Raw genomic sequence first — 15,931 nt, 5'->3', positions numbered from 1 at the left:
TTAGATCCTTCTGATAAACCTCAAACTTGGAATGATATGAAACTCCTTATGCATGAAACCTTTGTTAATCCACCTCCTGTTTTGACTTCATATGCTGAGGTGCACTATTTAGAGGAAGAGTATGTTATTATTCCTCTTGCTATGACTAACCTTCTGTAGGATAATGTACATAAGCGAGAGGATAACATGGAAGAAAATGAGGATCTCACAACCTCATGCAAATTTAGAACCATCACTTCATTATGCACCTATTACTTCTGCTGAGAACACAGGTAATGCCCATGGTACTATACTCACGGAAGGTGAGAATTGTTTTAATGTACTAAATTTTTCCACAAACCATGCTATCATAGAGCAATTGTTAGTGGAACCCTCTCTTGATTTATCTTTGTCCTATGATAATTTGCTTGATGTTCCTTGTGATAAAGATGAATTGGTTGATGATGCTTCAGTTTTACATGTTTTGGAACCAACCACTTATGCTAAAAATAAACACGTTATTCATATTGCTACTAAAATTGATGAGCTCAAACTGTTGTCTTCTTTACATACTTTGGGTTACATTGAATTTGATGTTTTGTGTAACCTAGATTGTTTGGAGGAGAGCCTTTTTAAATATGTTGATTTGCCTTGGTTTTCTAAACATACATATCATGTTATTGGCAAATATAGCAACAAAGGATAATATATGATACATCGAGTATACGTTCGTAGTAATATGAATTCTCCTTTTGTTGTGCAAAGTAATGATCAACTAGAGGATAGTAAAATCAATACTGTTGTTATGTCATATTCCTCTAGTTTTGCTTTTCGAACACAAGTGGAATCCAAAGAAAGGGAGCATATGTTTCTTGTTAGTACTAATCTTTTGTAGGATAGTATTGGCAAAGATCGTGTTTTTTTTCTATCGAGCAGACTACATGTCTGTAGGACAAGACATGCTACAAACCTAAACATGTGGTCATATTCTTTCTCACAACATTATCCATTCCCATTATTTTGTAAACCTCGTTTGTCCTCATGTTGTGCAGGATCGACTTCAAACAAAATCGACGCCGAGGACGACTTTTTGTCAAGAAAGGGTGGATGATGAGGACATGACCTCCATACATATGACCATGCTTGGAGAACCATATGGAGACCAAGGAGATCAGCGAGGGTGTCCTAACCAAGAAGGAGGCCCAAAGCTCATCCAGTTCGAGTCACCAAGGTGGAGGCCCAAATCAAGTTCGAGTCCATCTCGCGTTGCAGGACCAGTCTATCATAAAACTGGTCACACGGGCGCGTCCGGGCTCTATTTTCGACAATCCACATATGAATGGAAAGATAATTAGATAAGGAAGCCAATGCAAGTGGTGTCACATCAAAATCCCTTTGGAATCAGCGGGAATCGTCGAAATAAGTCAGCATCAAGAATCTGCCAGGGTGCTACGACATCGTCTTTTGTTTCGTTGGACCGTGTATTGTGTTTGGGCCCATTAGGGGGCACGTCCAGGGGGTGACGCCCAAGACTCTATAATTAGCATCCGTTGCTCTCCTTAGGGTTTGGGTTTTGTTTAGTTCTTGATTTCCTTGTGAAACAAATGTCATTTTGCTGCAACTGTGCCGCCAAGGTCGCTTGTTGTGAACCAGAGCCCCAGTTCTTGATCTTGTTTGCCTGTGGTGATTAGTCCTTTTGAATAAAGACTTGAACTCCTTCTTGTTATCATAAGCCTCATATTTATTTGCAATTTTAGATTGCGTTCATCCCATTCTTGCTTGTGTTCTTGATTCGCCTGCAGGAAAGCCTTCTCAGCGAGGTCAATCGTGTTCGCGTGGTTGATAACCAATGGAGCAGTGGTGTAATGGTTGCAGGGGTCTGAATCAATCTTGGTTTGAAGCCTAGATCATGAATGTCGAGTCTCCACCAATCGACGCTATCGTACCTATCAGAAGATCATGCCTTATCTACATCAGATAGACTCCATGCGCGCTACCGGCGTAAAGACTTCCTCAAAGTCGATGCCCTCGCGCTGGACAAAGCCTTGAGCGATGAGGCTCACCTTGTGCTTGACAATGGTGCCATGCTCATCCCGCTTGGCCTTGTACACCCACTTTAGGCCGATCGAATGACATCCTAGAGGTTCCGTCGGGCGCACTCCGAGGGAGAACCCGAAAATCCACATTTTTCCATCAGGATCACAAATGAGAGAATAAAGCTTATATCATTCTTAACCATTTTTTACATCACTTTTAATACAACATCATAGTATAATATTTATTGTTATAACAGCGGAATGTAATCATATTATTAGAGTTATGAACAATTTAATTGAACAGCGGAATATAACACATGTGAACAGAGTTACAGCGGAATTAAACATCTATTTATGACATGATGAAATATTTATATATACACTACAACAACAGATTATAAAACTTTTGTTTATAAAAACATTTAGTGGGAGATATAAATAAAAACTATGATCGCAGCGTAAAGGAAATCCTCTCTGAGCCCACCAAGAGGAATCCACACACAAAGGTCAGCTCTAGGCTCCACCTGTCACCTATAATAGGGGGAAATAAAACCCTGAGTACTCAATTGTTCTCAGCAAGACTTACTCGATAGGAGGAAAGAAAAGACTTCAAGGATATGCAAGGCTATCTGGCTTGTGGGTTTATTGCATCTGTAATAGCATTACTAAAAGTGTGTTCTTATATTCGATTTTTATTAGCAGTGCATTAGTTCATTAACTAACCATTCTATGTAAGCACCTGTGCTACTTTCAAGCAGGTGGTAAGCAATCGGATTTCCTTTTTCCATCTTTCATCTTTCAGTTCTTACTACGATGCTAAACCATAGACAAGCCATACCGGATCGCCCGGTGATTCACGAATCAATACCCCCAGCTGGGTACCCCAAAAACACACGCCCCGCTTGTACCCTAGGCACAAGCAGAACCAACCCACTATCCTCCTATCATGGGGTCTAGGTCCCCATCCAAACTAGGACTCTAAGCTCCCACCCCTGAGTTCCAGACTCAGTGCGGTGCAAGGACCTCCTAACCCAAAAACCACCCTGACAGTCGGTCCAGAAAGAGCCAGAACCCATGACAAGAGAGTAACAAGTCTTCCAAGTGCCCATACACAAGTATGTGCTCGGGATAATAAGTCTGTGACTTTCCTAGAGCCTTATGCAATAGCCGGTCCTTAACCGACACAGACACGGAAAGCAGTGTAACCAAGCTATGCCCCGTGGCTGCAGGACACAACTTCTTACACCCACCAATACCCAAACCATATCCCTGCCCGGTCACCATTTTCCTTTCCACCATTTATATTTTCTAGGTGATAATAATATAGTAATATATTTCCTATATCTCGCGAGTGACAGGCAATCACTCGACTTCTACCGGAGTCCCATAGCATGGCAATCTACACGATCCTATCATACTAGTAAGATTCATAGGATAAAGATATATATGCAAGTGGGTTTCATTCAACTCCTTAAAACTTAATGCACAAATATAATTTAAAGTGCAGAAAAGTATGGGTTATGCACCGGGGCTTGCCTGGGTAAGATTTAATCAAAAGTTAGTATCTGCATCTTCAGATCATCCACCATCAACTGAATAGAAAGCCCATTGCATCATCTCCTAGAGAGAATACAATTACACCATCTTCGAATTTCCAATCATCCTTCAATTGATCTGTTGATCCATTATCGTACCTATATGATATGCATTGATGCGAATGCATAGATGTAAATAATCAACGACAGCCGAAATGCTTAGAAATCCGATCATGCCTCACAAGCTAACGAGCTAGTTCTAATGACGACCATACTTAGGCTACATATCAATGTTATCGAATAAGGCGTTATTTCCCAACAATTGTTTTAGTTATACAAACCCAAGTTGTTTCTTTATTTCATTCTATCGATTTAATCATTATTCAAAATATGGCATCATTATCTATCTAGCAAACTAATTATTCTTGAGCTACAACAATTACAACGAGTACCTAATATTGCTAGGAACCTACTGTAGAAATTTTTATAGCTAACACTATCACCGATTTATCACGGAAATTCCTATAAGTTCACATTTTAACAATACTAAGCATTTTAAAATAATTAGAGCAACCCTAAAACAACACCAACTAGATGAACCAATTACGCTAATAGATAGATCATGATTTTAGGAACTTAACAAAATTAGTTTCATAATTTTTGGATTCCTCTACTATTTTATATTGATTTTACAAGTTAACTAGAAACCTATATTAGAAAAGCATTTAGAAAAATAGAAAGATCGGCGGCAACCAAATCGGCCCAGCGGCCCATGATAATGACGTGGCTAGCCCAGCACAGCGTGCACACGCGGCCCAACGTAGGTGGATCTAGTCCGGCCCAGGAGGGCGAGGCGCGAACAGCAGCCCAGGCGCGCAGACACAAGCCGGTCCAGGCGTGCGCGTGGCCGATGGCCCAGGCCATGGCCCGTGGCACGGTGAACCCAGGTGGGGCACGCGAGCGGCCCACCAGCCAGCCAACACGGCCAAGGCAGGATGGCCCAGCGCGGGCAGGTGGCGCGGCACATTTGTGAATCAGCCCCTGTATTTTCCTTAAACTAACCCGCGGTACTCTAGACACTATTCAACCCTATTAACATGAGTCACGTATTGTGCAATGAGGACCCCGTATTAGTTTCTATTCGCATTAAGGTCCTTCTTCTACCTTTTCATGAGCAGAGCAGAGGAATATGCGTCGGGCCTCACCGACGGTCGGTCCGGCAGGGAAGGGCGCCACGACAATGATAGAACGGCTGGCTCCCAGCACGGGTCCCTCCGTGACCCCAAGGTGGCCGCGGCATGGCTAAAGGCAGTGCCAAGCATCGGGACCACACACCACGATGGCCGTAGAGCAGAGGAGCGCCGGGGCGAGATCAATTCCAGCAGGGGTGGCTACCAACGGCGTCGGCCCCACCCATACCTAGCCCCAGCCCGGCAGCGGTGGCTTGCGATGGCTCGGCCATGGCCACTGGTGGCACCCAACCCCTGCGCGTCACGCAGCAGGCGGCGGTAGCCAGCCAGCCCGATGCAACCATGGCCAGCTGATAGGGCGGCAAGTCGCCTGACCGGACAGCCAGGGTGGGCATGAGCGAGGTGTAGAGGTACGGGAGGCGGCTACGGTGGTGGTGGGCTCGGGCTCATGATGGACGGCAGGGGCGAAACAGCTCAGTAGCGGGGCGCTTCAGAGCGTGGCACGGAGGTGGAGACACGCGCGACGCCGTTGAGCTGCGGCATGCGGAGGCAGCGAGAACGCGGCCGCTCCTGAGTGTAGGGCTCACGCAGCGGCCTCAGCGGCAGAGGAAAAAGGGAGAAAGGGAGAAGTAGGGACGGTGGCCCGGCGACGGCGCTCCTAGGCTGGGGCGCCTCCTCCTCGGCACAGCAGGAAAGAAGAGGGAGGGGAAAAGCAACGCGAGGCTCGGTCTCCACTTGAACACGAACGCAGGGCAGACAAGGATAAGACCATGGCAGCAGAGACAAGCAAGGCAAGCAATGGCAGCAGAGGCATTCATGGTGCCACAGAGATGACGCGACAGAACTGGCAGTGAGACAGAGAAAGACAGTGGCGCAGGCAATAGAGACAAGACAAGAGGCATTGAAAAACAGGCGCGCGAGAGAGAGCGGGGAAAAGAAAAATGACCTTCTGCTGCTTGAATGCTCGGTGCGACTAGCGCTCACATAAAAATATCGGACACGACGCAAGCGAGGGAGAGAAGGACAGGGCACGGGCAAACAGACACGCTGGGGTGCAGAGCAATGCAGAGGCATGACAAGAAATGTGATAGTGAATAATTGCCATGCAACGAGTATGCTGTACGTCGTGCCAGGAAAAGTAAATGAAGCCTGCAGAGCTGATGCGCTATCGCTCGTCTGTTACGTGCTTCTCAAAATAAACACATGAGTATATATATATATATCGTCCTATTTATTTATGGATTTTATTTTATTCATAAAAGTTACTTTTCATGCTTAATCTAATAGAATAAACCGTTCGCTATCTATTGACTAGAATCGTCGTTCGACATTTCTAAATATCTTTACGCACTGAGTAATTTAACTTGGACGTTTATTTGAGTTCACAAAACCGAGTCACACAGAATTCTCATATCGCATCAATTATATTTTAAATAAAAAATTGTGAGAAACTCGTTTCGAAAATTTATCTTAGGCCTAAATCACGATGCTAAACGGGCTCGTAACACCAGAGGTGTTACAGCTAGGAGGTGAGGCAAACTCGATCGGCGTCGATGGAGTCCCCTATTTCGTCGGAGTGCTCGGCACCCTGGCCGCAGTGCTCGGCATTACTCCTAGACCGCTCGTCACCACTCCTAGAGTGGTTGGCACCACTGTAGGAGTGCTTGGCACTAGCTTGGAGTGGTCGGCACCACTGCAAGACATCTCAACTCCGCTACGGGAGCGTTCGGCACCCGTCCTAGAGTGGTCGGCACCACTGCAGGACCGTTCAGCACCAATCGTAGAGTGCTCGGCACCCCACCCGGAGTGTTCGGCACTGCCCCAGGAGCGCTCGGCTCTGTTGCCGGAGTGGTCGGCACCTCCTCTCCAGCATCTCCACCACCGTGGATGACTAAGTGCTCGATGACGAAGGTGCTGGTGAAGCCGCCAGCTCCCCCCGTGCTAGGACTGTCCTAGTCCTAGGTCGCCTTCTAGTCAAACATGACGTCACGCGAGACAACCACCTTGCCTCCGTATGGGTCATAGAGCCGGTACGCCTTAGTACCTTCCTCGTAGCCTAGGAGCACCATCAGTGTGCTCCTATCCTCCAGCTTGGTGAAGACCCACTTCGTCTTCCTGACGTGGCCGATGCAACCGAATGTCCAGAGGAAAGACACGCTCGGCTTGGACCCACACCAAGATTCAAACGGCATCACGCCCTTTAGGGCCTTTGTGGGCGCGCGGTTGAGGATGAACACCGCTATGGTCACCGCCTCACCCCAGAACCTTGCCGGCATGCTCTTAGCATTCATCATGGATCGAGCCATGTCGACCACTGTCTAGTTCCGCAGCTCCACCATGCCATTCTGGTGTGGTGAGTATGGCGCGGTGTGGTGTCGCACCACACCCTGACCCACGCAGTACGTAGCAAACTCCACCGAAGTGAATTCGCCGCCGCGATCAGTCCACAGCACGCACAGGTTCTTGCCGCTCTCCGCCTCTGTGCGCGCCTTGAACTTCTTGATCGCCTCCGTAGCCTTGTCCTTGCTTGGTAGGAGTTGCAGCCACATATAGCGACTGCAATCATCCACGAGTAGGAGGAAGTACCACTGACCATCGTTTGTGGCTGGCATGATTGGCCCATAGAGATCGCCGTGGATGAGCTCGAGAGCGTCCGCCGCATGATACTTGGCCGCCTTTGGGAACGATAGCCTCCTCTACTCTCCGACCAGGCAGCTGTCACATAGCTCACCTGCTTGCTTGATGTGGGGCAGCCCTTGGACCATCTTCTCCAGCCAACCAAGCGCATCGAAGCTGAGATGGCCGAACCGGGCATGCCATAGCCATGGCTCCTCGGTGTGCCGTGCTACTAGGCACATTGGCTGCTCCACCTTCAAGTCGAGCAGGTATAGCCGGTTCTAGGACCTCTTCACCTTGGCAAGAAGGCGCTGCTCCTAGTCCCTAATCTTGAGGATGCCATCCTTGATCAGTACCTTGCTGTCGCGCTCATCCAGCTGGCCAATGCTGATGATGCTTGAACGTAGTTGCAGCATGTAGTTTACATCTGTCAGCGTGCGGTGCTCACCGTTCTAGCACCTAAAGATGATGGTGCTACGCCCTCGGATCGCCACCCTTGAGTCGTCACCGAACTTCACCGTGCCGGTCACGTTGCCGTCGAGCTCGGAGAAGGCTTCCTTGGAGCCTGTCATGTGGTTGCTGACGCTGGAGTCCAGGTACCACCGCTGCTCCTATCCGCCGCCCACACGTCCGAGATGGACTTGGGCGTGCGGTTCGTCGATGTTGACAGCCTTTAGAGCCTTGCTGTGCCCTTCCACCACCATCACCTCTCCCTTCTCTTTCACCTCAACGTCGTGCAGTGCACAAAACGTCGCCATCAGGAGAGTGGCCTCATCATCCTCATCAGCCTGCACTAAATGAGCCTCAGCCTTCTTCTCCTGCTTGCGATTTGGGCACTTCTTTGCCCAATGGCCCGTCTTCTCGCAGCGCCGACAGGCGTTAGGGTCGACCTTCTTCTTCTTCTTCTCCAAAGAAGTCTTGACGCGGCACTTGCCATCGCCACCGTGGCTGGAGGAGGCTTCCCCGAACTTCTTCATCCGGGCAGCCCACTCCTCCTCTATCAGCAGCAGCTTGTCACTGTCCATCGTTGCTGTGGTCTGCTCCATGTGCTCATCCATCTCCCACAGACGGCCTGTCACATCCTCAATAGTGAGGGTGGACAAGTCCAGTATCGTCTCTATGGAGAGAGCAATCTGGATGTACTTCACCGGTACGGAGTGGATGTACTTGGAGACCGCCTCGTCTTCATTGATGGTGATGCCATGGTTCCTCAGCTTACTGATGAGCGACTGCATGCAGAGGGAGAAGTCCTCCACCGACTCATCATCCTTGAACTTGAGGGTGGCGTACTCCTGCTTCAGCAGCTGGGCCGTCGCCTTCTTTGCCCGGTCGGAGCTGACGCGCATCGCTGCAATGACCTCCCACGTCTTCTTAGCAGAGTTCTTCGCCCCCAATGGCTCCCTGTACTCCGCTGGCACAACAGCGATGATTGCCTCCAACGCTAACATGTCTTCTTTGTTGGCGGTGCCCTTGTCAATAGTATTCCAAAGCCGTTGGGCTCTGAGCTTGATCTTCATGGTCACCGCCCACTCGCCATAGTTGGTGCGAGTCAGCGTTGGCCAACTAGTGCCGCCAACCTCCGGCACCATGCGCACGACGACCTCCTGTCGTGGCTGGGCAGCCACAGCAGCGCCGCTGCTGTCGCCCATCTCCAAACTGTCCGTCATCGCTAGCGGTTAGTCCGGTGATGGCGCTTGTACGGCTCTGATACCACTTGTTGGTCCTTGGATCTTCCACACGGGTGAGCCGATCGCTCACCGGCGTTGCCGACCACACACTATGGCTAGAGATAGAAGAAGGGAGGAAGCATAGCGCACACACACAACACAAGCATCAGCGTTGGCCGGAGCTCTGCAGAGGAGATGGCAAAACTGAACTCGCTCTCTATGCTGAGTTGTAGTGGGAAGCTATAAATACAACTCTACCCATCTAATCCTAGTACACAGACATGCCAGACTACCATGCTGCTACAGTGACTAGATATGACAGCAGAGCTGACTTTGGCGTCTGCCCCTACTGTGGCTACAATGCGGCAGGGGAGCCTTTCGACGCCTACCCCTGCCGTGGCTATAGTGCAGCCGCAAGGAGTCCTTTCGGCGTCTGCTCCTGCCGCGCGTTCAGGAGAGCCGCAGATTACTTTACACATCAGCTGTACTTTTTGGGTGGTCTTCGCTTGTGTTCTGCAGCTGGGACTGGGAGCTAGCCGATGCATGGAGCTGACGAGTTCTCTTGTGAAAGCAGATTGCAGTGTAGTGTGTGATGATGTTAGCATTTGGAGGTGTCCTGAGTCAACTTGATCAGGCTGGCTTGAGGATAGATAGAAAAGGAGAGGCACCTGGCTTCCTTCCACACACTTAACACCATGCTTTTAGCATATCTGCCGGGGGGGGGGGGGGGGGGGGGGGGGGGGGCATCTCCAACATGCGTCGCTTTCGGTTAGATTTGCAGATCCACATGCATTTCTTCTCTCTGCTCTCCAGCACGATCGATCCGTCCGGGACCCAGTGGATCCATCGGAGCCGCGGCATCTAGTTCCACGTAGAGCCACCCTCCATCGTATGCTTCCGATCGATCCATTTCTCTTTTAATTGCTGATGAGGAAGAAGCCGCTTTCTTTTCCGGCTTCAACAGGAAGGATATGTATGATCGCAATACTCCTAGTTCGGTTTCGCCGGCTGTTGCAAGTGCTTCCTGTCATCATGTTATTTAGGTATGGTAGAATACTTGTCAAATCGTGAGCCCCTGAATCCGTGGTCCAGCTCGATCAGCTGTTGTGTTTGACCTGTGTGTGCTCTGAAACTTCTCTTCTTTTGAGGGGCAGTGGGGGTCCAATAATCTCAACATCATAATGGGAGATCCTTCATCAGTTTCGTAATGGAGACGGCAATACGTAGTACGAGTCGTCCAAATTTTTCAACGTGATTAGATAGGCGGCTACTATAAGCCATGCAGTGTTACTCAGAAATGACCAATAATCAGCAACACACGCAACTAGGCCTGGCCTGGCCTGGAGTCGCAACCTACAAGACATCAACTGATGTCACTTGACTAGTTCACTATGCATGGAAGAACGAAGAAGTTGCCTTCGGTCCTGACGTCCTGTACTTGCAACAACCTTGGTAATCGCTCCATCCGCCTTGAGAGGTGACGGTGAGACTTGGATGTGCAGAGACAGAGCGATGATTGCTTGCTTCCTGAAGAAATAGATAAATTTCTAGCCTGATGCATGATGTGTTGAGAATAAGCAGTCATCTGATACCCATGTGATAAATGAGCAGGAGCTAGGCCGGACTCTTCCTAACTCGATCGAACCACACACAGCCACACAGGTGAGGTGAGCTAGGTGAGTGAGATTAGTTCAACTTGTCCAAAAGGCAACCGCACTTTTCCATGGGGACTGAAGGCTACCCTTGTCTGCCACTTTGCATGCTTCTAGTTCTACCACCAGATGGATGAATGGCCTGGCCGGCCCATGGAAAACACGAGAGGGCAAAATACTTTTCATCCCTGGCAGCTGCACCTAGGGACTCATGTTACATTCACTCAGGGATATCACGGTGCTGCTGAAGCCTCCAAAAATCTTCTACAGTACTGTACTATATATCAAGTGCATGTAGACATGTTGATTCCTTGGACGATGCATGTTTGGCAGCCATGGAAGCCATGCATGGGGGCTGTATCCCAAGCCCCTACAGTGCTGTCTACAAGCCAAAAGGCAACGGGCGAGAGTGACATGTGTTTGTACACTGTAGTATGAGATGAGAGCAGAATTAGAGGGGGTTACGTTTCAGATGGATACGGTCTCAATCTCATCTCATGCAGTGCGACAAGAATATTGGGGACCTGATCGATCCAAGACACACTTTACTGACAACCAAGCAGCTTGTGTGCTCCAATCGGGCACGTCTCTCTTGTCTGTCCTCACATCATTGTTCCCCAATCGCGTTGCGACAGAGACAGGCTCTGATGAACTGCACCTGTCGACGATGAGCGAGGCGATATGCATGAACACTGGACAGCAACCTTTCAGTACCAGCTAGCACCTTGTGAGCTGCGACTTTGTTAAAGCATGCATCTGACACGTGACAAGGTTTGTTTGATGAGCCTGACTGAACTGAACCAGCGCACAGGGTGGAAATCAGGTGCTTGTTTCGTGGCGGGAGTTGTGCATGCCATGCATGCATGATGTGGGAGATTCGTCGTCGTCGATTAGTACCGGTAGCTTGATTGATTAGCCGCCATGGGAATGAGTTTGCTGGGACTGCTGCTTCGTCTGCTTGGCATCTTCCTGACTTTTTATCCTGTTTTGCTTTAGCAAACACGCTATCTTTCCTTTATGTCCCATGTCTTCGATACGTACTGCAGTATTGTACGGTTCATGAATTTGCTTTGCTACATTTGGCAAAAGTAAATCAGAAACCGAAGGTCTGAGTTGATCCATCCATGGAACATGGAAGGTCTCTAGCAGAGAATTTTTGTTTTCTGTAAAAATTATCTGTGATGGTAATATTTATATCAGGAAATACTAGTAAGTGAAGTTAAGGAATCAAACAAATCTAGTATCAGTTTAGTTGCTCTAGATTGGGTCCAACAAATTCACTAGCATAAAGAATTTAATGTCCTCTTGTGTCTTGTCTATTAGCTGAGAATTTTGCTTAGTTATTTAATGCCTCTCTCTCTCAAATCTTGTATGCCAAAGACCCTTGCATACAATGCTAATATGATGTTCAGTTGACCTTGCGCTTGCCACAGTTCCTCGCCAATCAAAAAAAAAAGAGAAAGAATGCTCTTGTCCAACACGTGTGACTGTGTGAGTTCAGAAAATTATTCCAGAGCCTACAGAAGTGCGTTAAGAAAGTGAAACGGAAACATTTAAAAAAGAGCGCTCGAGGAAAAGGAGCAAAGCAATGCGAAATCATGGAACTCTAATTTGTACTGGCATTGAAACTGAAGACATGTGACGTGCTAGAGAAAGTAGTGCAACTGCTGTTCGAAAGGGCCATGCAACTTTATCTCATATATAGGTACGGTACTGCCTAATCATGCCGACACTATGCAACACCCTACAACTACAAGAAGTAGGATAAATTTTGAATATTAATCGCTAGACACTGAGCCTTATGTTATGGACAATGCAAAGGCATAAAGAGGAGGCTAGTAATGCAGTCGAAACACTTACTTGCCAACTAGTGTCATCAAGATCTCCCAACTCTTAAAATACATATTGGGCTCCCAATTCCCAAACTTACTAATTCTTCATATGAGATCCAAATCTCTAACTCGTGCTAAATGGGCAAATAAAATGCACTTGCGGACATTAAATTTAGCTATATAAGTGTCATCTAGGTTCCTAAACTCTTAAAATACATGTTGTGATCTGGACTAAAGACACGGGAGAACGTGGCGGCCGTCTTGTTCTACCTATCGTCTTGACGCTGGCACAACTTATCCTCAACCACTACCAGAGGCGGCTTCTTTGCCGAGTGCCTGAGGCACTCGGCAAAGGCCGATATACACTCATCATATACATGTCTCAGTTAGCTACACCAAAATATATTGCAATTTGCAAGTATCACAAATCTATACATCAAGTTCTAGTCACAAAGTCCATACGCAAGTTGTAACCACACAAGTCCATACATCAATTTTGACAATAACTATCCGAGCTCCATATCCCTAGACAAGGTGAAATTGCCACCCTATGTCACTACCATCTATAATGAACACGTTGAGTTGCTCTTGGAGTGCGAATAACTCAGATAGAAGCAACTCCCTAGTGGGTAAACAAATCTACCATAGAAACAATAGAAGTTTTAAAATCTAACCACAATTCCATACAACAATTTAAACCTACTATCATATGATAACATAAATCATACAAATCTCACCATTCCCAATAAGGTTCACGTCATCTCCGGTGCATGTGTGAAAGAAACTCACTACATAGAACCCACAATGATCATTGCCACATGAAAGAAACTCACTATATAGAACCGACTATGATCGTTGGCAAGTAAAAGTTCCATATGAGTGCCCATAAAAGGGTTGAATTGGTTATTATGAAACATCGGTAATGACGATATGGTGGAGGGCCAAGACAACCCCCACATCATACAGTTCCATTTAAATTTGACTATATTTTGAGATAAAATTGTACAGTTGCCCCCCTCAATCAAAAGAAAAATTGCATTTCTGGTTCTGCCTCTAACATGTGTTAGCATAGAGCCTAAAAGCCTTATTATATTGGCCATGCAAACCCACCCCCTCCCCCCCTCAAAGCAGGGCCTAACATCCTCATCTACCTAAGAACCCATGGTACAATCGAGTAAACGGCTAGGGAACATTTCCACTTGGCACATGTACAGCATATGGACATGCCATGTGCCTCTGGCGCCCATGTCACTACCGAAGGCGGCTTCTTTGCCGAGTGCCTGAGGCACTCGGCAAAGGCCGATATACACTCGACAAAGCCTTTGCCGAGTGTTACACTCGGCAAAGGGCGCTCGGTGAACAGTTTATCGGCAAAGACCTCTTTGCCGAGTGCACTTTATCGGGCACTCGGCAAAGGCTTTGCCGAGTGCCAATCCGACACTCGGCAAAGAAAAGTGGCCGTGACGGCGAGCGCCACCGTGATGACAGCTTTGCCGAGTGTCAAGGTCAAGCACTTGGCAAAGATACCCGCTTTGCCAAGCGTCGTTGACTTAGACACTCGGAAAAGGTGGCCACTGTGCCGAGTGCCGCCGACAAGACACTCGGCAAACAGGCGACCTTTGCCGAGTGCCTGGCCCGTGGCACTCGGTAAATCTATGATGTTTGCCAAGTGCAATGGCCATTGCACTCGACAAAGCATGTTCCCAGGTAGTCACTTTGCCGAGTGTCATGGCCATTGCACTCGACAAAGTGACTGAAAACAGCCTTTTTATTTGTTTTTTACATCCCATCCAAGCAAACAGAAGATATATATAACAAACATTACCAACATCACATATATATCATCAACAACACATATATATCACCAACACCACATATATATCACAAACATCACATATATATATCACAAACATCACATGTCTCTCAATATATCACAAATAAGTTCACAAGTAATCCAAGTGCTCCATCATCTTCAACCACAATTGCAAATAGAAGTACCATTAACAACCACAAGTATCATCATTGATTTGGTGAAGGATTCGCTGAAGCATGAGGATCGTTCGATGCCGCCGATTGATTCTGCACAAAGAAGAAGAGATTGCATGTGTGAGACAAGATAAATATATACCATACATGAATAAAACTTTCATACTCCACTAGGTTTGACCGTAAGCATGAACATACAAACTAAAACATTTATACTCACATGAGTAGAATATTGAGGAGGTGGAGGTGGAGGTGGAGCGAATAGTGAAGGTGGCGGAACTACACCCGTAGCGGCACCAAGACTTTGCATGTACTGAAGAATCTCCGCCATCCTCCGCTGCTCGGCCTCCACCCTCTCCATCCTCGCCTGCATCTGCTCCCATATCCTCCTCTCTTGTTCCAGCTAGGCCTACAATATATTCACCCCAATGTTACAATAATGCAAAGGAAAGGTATAAAAAACCAATGAACGATGAATAAACCAGAAATAACCTCGAGTGCCTCCACCCGGTGGTGTGAAGTGTCCTGCCGAGGTCGTATGGCCAGGCTCCTGCTCGTGCTGCTTGCTTGAATCTGGGAGAGACTGGGAGTAGTGGCCGAGTCGATTGTGCTGTCGCCAATCCAGTACCGCCCATGCTTCTTGCCTCCTCCCACCCTCATGACGACTTCTCCATCAAGGTCCTCGGTGCTCGGATCGTACTATGGCCCATGAACCTCCCTTGCCATCGATGTGTACTCACTGAGGCGGTTGTGGACGGTCGCATTGCTGTACGCCACGGGCCCGTCCTCCAGGTTATAGTCGACGCCGGACGTCGCCTTGCCCTTGTGGGCCATAGCAAATGCCTTGAAGATGGAGCAAGGCTGGCCACCATGTGACGCCGACTGCGAGAAAAACAGCAAGATGATTAGAAATCATGCAGAATTGAGCGTTAGAATAAATAAATGAATTCGCGTACCTATGTTTCTGCGTATCCGCTAAGGCTGCGGCTGCCTTGATGGTGTGCTACACCTGGCATCATCAAACGCCGCTCCCGTTACAAGTTGTGCGTCTCCTCCCACTCGCGTAAGCACCACTTGTCCACCATCTGTTCCCAGCACTGGGGATGCGCGGCACATCAATAAGGAATCATCTATAGGCCATCAAGTACATGACATATCAGAAGATGAAATTAAGCCTACTTAATCTTAAAAGGAATCAGTATTAATGTTCTGTATTTACCTGCAGGTACTGGTCCTGGGTCAGCGTCATGCTCCTTGCGTCCCTTTTGGTGACCTTCGTTCCAAGGACGGTCCCGTGGTAAGTTACGACGGCCTGGATGTGCGCCTCGTAATGCATGTCCACGACGAGTTTTTTGCAGCATTTGGTAGCCACCGCATCCGCCCTGGCCTCATGTCCGTCCTGGCATCTAAAGAAATTCTGCATACAAACACGATGTAT

The 15,931-nt window shown here is 47.9% G+C and overlaps 1 protein-coding gene across 1 annotated transcript; it reads right to left on the bottom strand.

The window, feature by feature from the left end:
• Positions 1-7,058: 7,058 nt before the first annotated feature.
• Positions 7,059-9,023, bottom strand: LOC136451405 (uncharacterized). Its single transcript, XM_066452110.1, has 2 exons — positions 8,151-9,023; positions 7,059-7,436 (listed from the first exon to the last, which is right to left on the bottom strand). Exons 1-2 carry the CDS (start codon positions 9,021-9,023, stop codon positions 7,059-7,061), a joined length of 1,251 nt encoding a protein of 416 aa, XP_066308207.1.
• Positions 9,024-15,931: the final 6,908 nt, after the last annotated feature.

This window comes from Miscanthus floridulus, chromosome 1 (assembly GCF_019320115.1).
Source record: "Miscanthus floridulus cultivar M001 chromosome 1, ASM1932011v1, whole genome shotgun sequence".
Classification (NCBI taxonomy): Eukaryota; Viridiplantae; Streptophyta; class Magnoliopsida; order Poales; family Poaceae; genus Miscanthus; species Miscanthus floridulus.
Note: the sequence above shows the minus strand (reverse complement) of the source record. Positions and strands in the feature narration are given on the sequence as shown.

Coding starts and splice junctions, on each gene's coding strand:
- LOC136451405 (XM_066452110.1), bottom strand. CDS start 9,023: ATGACGGACAGTTTGGAGATGGGCGACAGCAGCGGCGCTGCTGTGGCT. Junction 7,437..8,150: donor AGAAGGCTGAGGCTCATTTA/GTGCAGGCTGAT, acceptor GTCGGAGAGTAG/AGGAGGCTATCGTTCCCAAA.